At 36.1% G+C, this 3,896-nt stretch overlaps 1 protein-coding gene across 1 annotated transcript in view; it reads right to left on the bottom strand.

Moving 5' to 3' along the window:
* The window catches only part of LOC106874284 (transmembrane protein 145), a 69,681-nt gene that overhangs the window by 30,589 nt on the left and 35,196 nt on the right, over positions 1–3,896 (bottom strand). Inside the window, exon 4 of the mRNA XM_014921958.2 lies at positions 2,228–2,431. Within this exon, the coding sequence (XP_014777444.1) occupies positions 2,228–2,431 (204 nt within the window). The remainder of the gene's footprint in view (positions 1–2,227; positions 2,432–3,896) is intronic.

Genomic DNA, 3,896 nt, shown 5'->3' with positions numbered 1-3,896 from the left:
ATTACCTCGTACTACGGATGAAAGCAAAGCAACAGTTAAGGAGTGGCATATTTTACCACGACAGACACGTACACAGCATCGAATACCATGATGTGAGTGAAAGCTGCTCTCACTGTATCGTCCGGTGTCTGGTAATCCCTTCGATACCGAGATCAAACCAAAAAAAGAATCCTGAGCACAGAGTGTGGGTAATTATGTCAAATGTCACTGGCAATGTGCATTTAGCTGATTGCAACTTTTAAAGCAAGTCACTGAGCATGCGTACATGTCATACGGGAGAGTTCCAATCAGGGGTGGATAACACCTTATAGGAAAGCTGCCACTGGACTTCACCAACAATTTCATCTTTTGGTGCACTTCCTTCTGAGCCCATTCATCAGTATAAATTCAGCACACTTGACATAGAGTTTTGAGATGCAGCAGAGAGAGCTTTGACAGACACCATAGGAGATGGCCAACAGAGATGGTGGACTATAGCTAACAACATAATGGCAATGAACAGTCAGAGGATGAAAGGCATGGATCTTTGTGGTTTTCATCATTGTTTACAATTATTTAAAAAAAAGTTTTTTAATGTATCATATAGATGTAATCTTTGACGCTGAATCCAAATTTGTTATTCCAGAAAAATTTTGCAAAAATGTTACAGGTGTTCAAAGTTTGATAATTTTCAGAATTTTCAGCCAATCAGAAAACAGCACATTTGCTGCCACTTCCATCATCGGGAGGGGGGAGGGGCATCGGTATGTCAAAGCATTGCTAGAAATAACAGTCAAAACATTAAAATATATACAAATGAAGTTAACATTAAAACATTCACAAGCAAATTAAATATTTAAAAGTTACGAACAAACAAACCAACAGGAATTGCTAGAAACAACAGTCAAAACATTATTTAAAACAGACATTTATTAGTTAAAAAAAAATCAAGAATGAAAGTTTGCAAATACATTCTAGGATTTTATAAAATAAACTAGCTGGCTCTGTGCCGTCAAAAATGACGGCCAATTGTAGTATTTTATATATAAATATGGATGGTAAATCAAATCAATACACTTGCCAATGTTATCTAGTGGTTGTCTTTACACACACACACACACACACACACACACACACACATACCTCCCTTTTACATTTACACACATATACTCACACAGAGTTGAAATGCTCCCACTACCAGTTTGCCATCACCCCTTCCTTCCTTATTCATCTATCACCCCTTCCTTTCTCATTCATATGTTGTAACGGAGAAAAACACAAGAGTATTATTATAGTAGAAGATTATCTTTTTCATATCTCCTTCTCCTTCTTGTATGCATGTGCAGCATCTTTAGTTACTATGGAAGCAGAGCTTTTCGCCTTGGTGATGTGTAAAAAACTTGCTTCTGATTGGTGAAAATACCCAAATTTTGCAAATTTTAAAGGCTAGTAACTTTTTAATTTTGGATTTATAGCGAAAATGCATTTTATTTTCATAATTAGTACACAAAACTTAATCCAAATACCAAATTTAAAAACAATTGGAACAAAATTGTAAACAGTGATGAAAACCATACAAAAATCCAAAGGCAAGCGACTAACCACACTATCTGCTGCTACAACTGCACCAAAAACATTAACATTCAAAACTCTCGATGTTTTGTCATTCATACTAATAATATTTTTTGTGTACGAAAAGAATAAAATTTTGTTTATCAAAAATCTCAACAGATTTCACTGTCTACTTTCTCATGCAATTGGTGACCCTGTCTTCTTTCTTCTACATAGCTATACTCTAAAAGGATATCACTATAGCAGTAGTGCAAAGAGCACCAGTGTTGGTAACCTAGATGGTACCATCATGATAGCAGTAGTGTTAGGGAGCAGCACTGTTCTGGTAGTCTAGAAAATTCTTTGTGGTTGCAAGTAAACATTGTGACTCTCTAGAAAATTTAGTGACTCCACTGTTTATTCTTTCCAAAGGCCATCATTCACCAAGCTACTCGCCAATGCACACTATCTCCAAACAACACCATGACTCCTAAGGTCACACCTCACCAAACACTGTAATATCAACAGATTATGACTCACTCAAAACACTTCTACTGCACAACAGCAACAACAACAATACTCACAGCCATGACAGGGATCTGTAGCTTCAAACTCAGAGAGTCAGCACAGCTAAAAACCTACACAACAGCAGAAGTTTCTTGAGAGGAAGATTAGTAAAAGGGAGTTGAATACTCACATTGTTGTTAACTGGTTTACATCGTCCAACAGTGATGAACCACCAACGTGGTCTGATCGACCGGAAGAACCTGATTCCATCACATTTATTGTAACTGTAGCCACTATGGTTCATCAGCTGACATCCTGACCATTCATAGTCTTCAGACAGGTCAATAATTTGGAAGTAATCAGGCTGCAGTACAGATACCTTGTCTTCACATGTCTGTATGAAATGTAAGAAACCATTGCAAAAGTTGTTGGTATACCCATGTTGTTTGGTTATTTCATATGAAAACTGGTAAACAATAACATCACTGATTGCAGGATTCCAATGACATAATTACTGGCTCACTGCATTTCTGACAGAATGACAAGACTGATGAATCAGGGGTCCACACAAAACCTCGCTAGGACTAAACTCCCTTCTGGACTATGTGAATGAGAGGAAGACCATGGAGGAATTTCTGAATGACGTAGAGTACAACATCAGGTTGTAGTAAAATTAACTTTAAAAGAACTTCAACATAAAATGATAACAAAAATTATGGTTTAAAAATTGCATGGTTCTTTTTTTTTTACATGGGGAGGGGGGTTATCCTCATAGTTTTTCTTTCCTTGTTTTTTTTTTTCCCTAGGGGGTTTTGTCCTACACTTGATGAATCAATAAAGTTGTAAGAGTAGCAGACAAAATGCCTTGTGGTACATGTTCCACTTCTCTGCACTCTGAGTTCAAATTCTGTCAAGGACAACTTTGCCTTTCATCCATTCAAGGATGGTAAGTTATTAATGTCTAAGGTGGTTCACAGGCAGAATTATTAGAGCAGTGGACAAGACACCTGGCAATATTTGTTCCCCATTTTTATATTCTGAGTTCGTGAGTGGCAGACTTAATCTATCAAATAATTCAACAACATTCTCTGGTCCATGAATGCTTTTAACAGAGTTCATTCTGTTGCAAGAATTCATGCCATATCTAATTTGGAGATAACCTCCTCTTACCAGCCTTGGTGTTGATTAAGGTAAAAAAAAAAGGAGGGGGAGAGGGTATGAGCACTACCCTAACTAAACAGTAACAAAAACACTCAACTCAGTGTGGAATTAATATTGCAAAGCATTTTGCTTAAAGACCTGCAGGGAGGAGATCCATTTTCTAACCAGCATTTACACCCTTTGCCTACATACATGTGTTTGTGGTGGTAATTGTTGTAAAACACAGTGATTTGTGGTTAGTATACCATACTGTAGTGGTGGCTGTTGTAAAGTCGATTTACGCACACACATCCACCCAAATTATTAACCTGTCATAGTTTACAGATGTAATGCTTTAAGTATGGAACAAAATCGAACACATAATCTGTTAAAGATACAACATTTATTTATATATTAACCATAAAACAACTGACTGATAACTATTTTAAATTATGTACTTATGTGTGTATATATATATATATGTATAGCCGATTATGTATATACATGCAAGTCAGTCCCATTTGGATTTACTGTAATGTAATAAACTGTTTAACCACACTGTTCACATCCCAGTCACACACACACACACTCTAACCAGTTTAATGATAACATGTTACTAATTGAGCTCTTAATTACAGTGGATTTATTTTTCAATGTTTATATATCAATTCTCTCTCTCTCTCTATGTATGTGAATATATACATATATATATATATATA

The sequence above is a fragment of the Octopus bimaculoides genome, chromosome 20 (assembly GCF_001194135.2).
Source record: "Octopus bimaculoides isolate UCB-OBI-ISO-001 chromosome 20, ASM119413v2, whole genome shotgun sequence".
NCBI lineage: Eukaryota > Metazoa > Mollusca > Cephalopoda > Octopoda > Octopodidae > Octopus > Octopus bimaculoides.
This window is presented reverse-complemented; position numbering and strand designations above follow the sequence as displayed.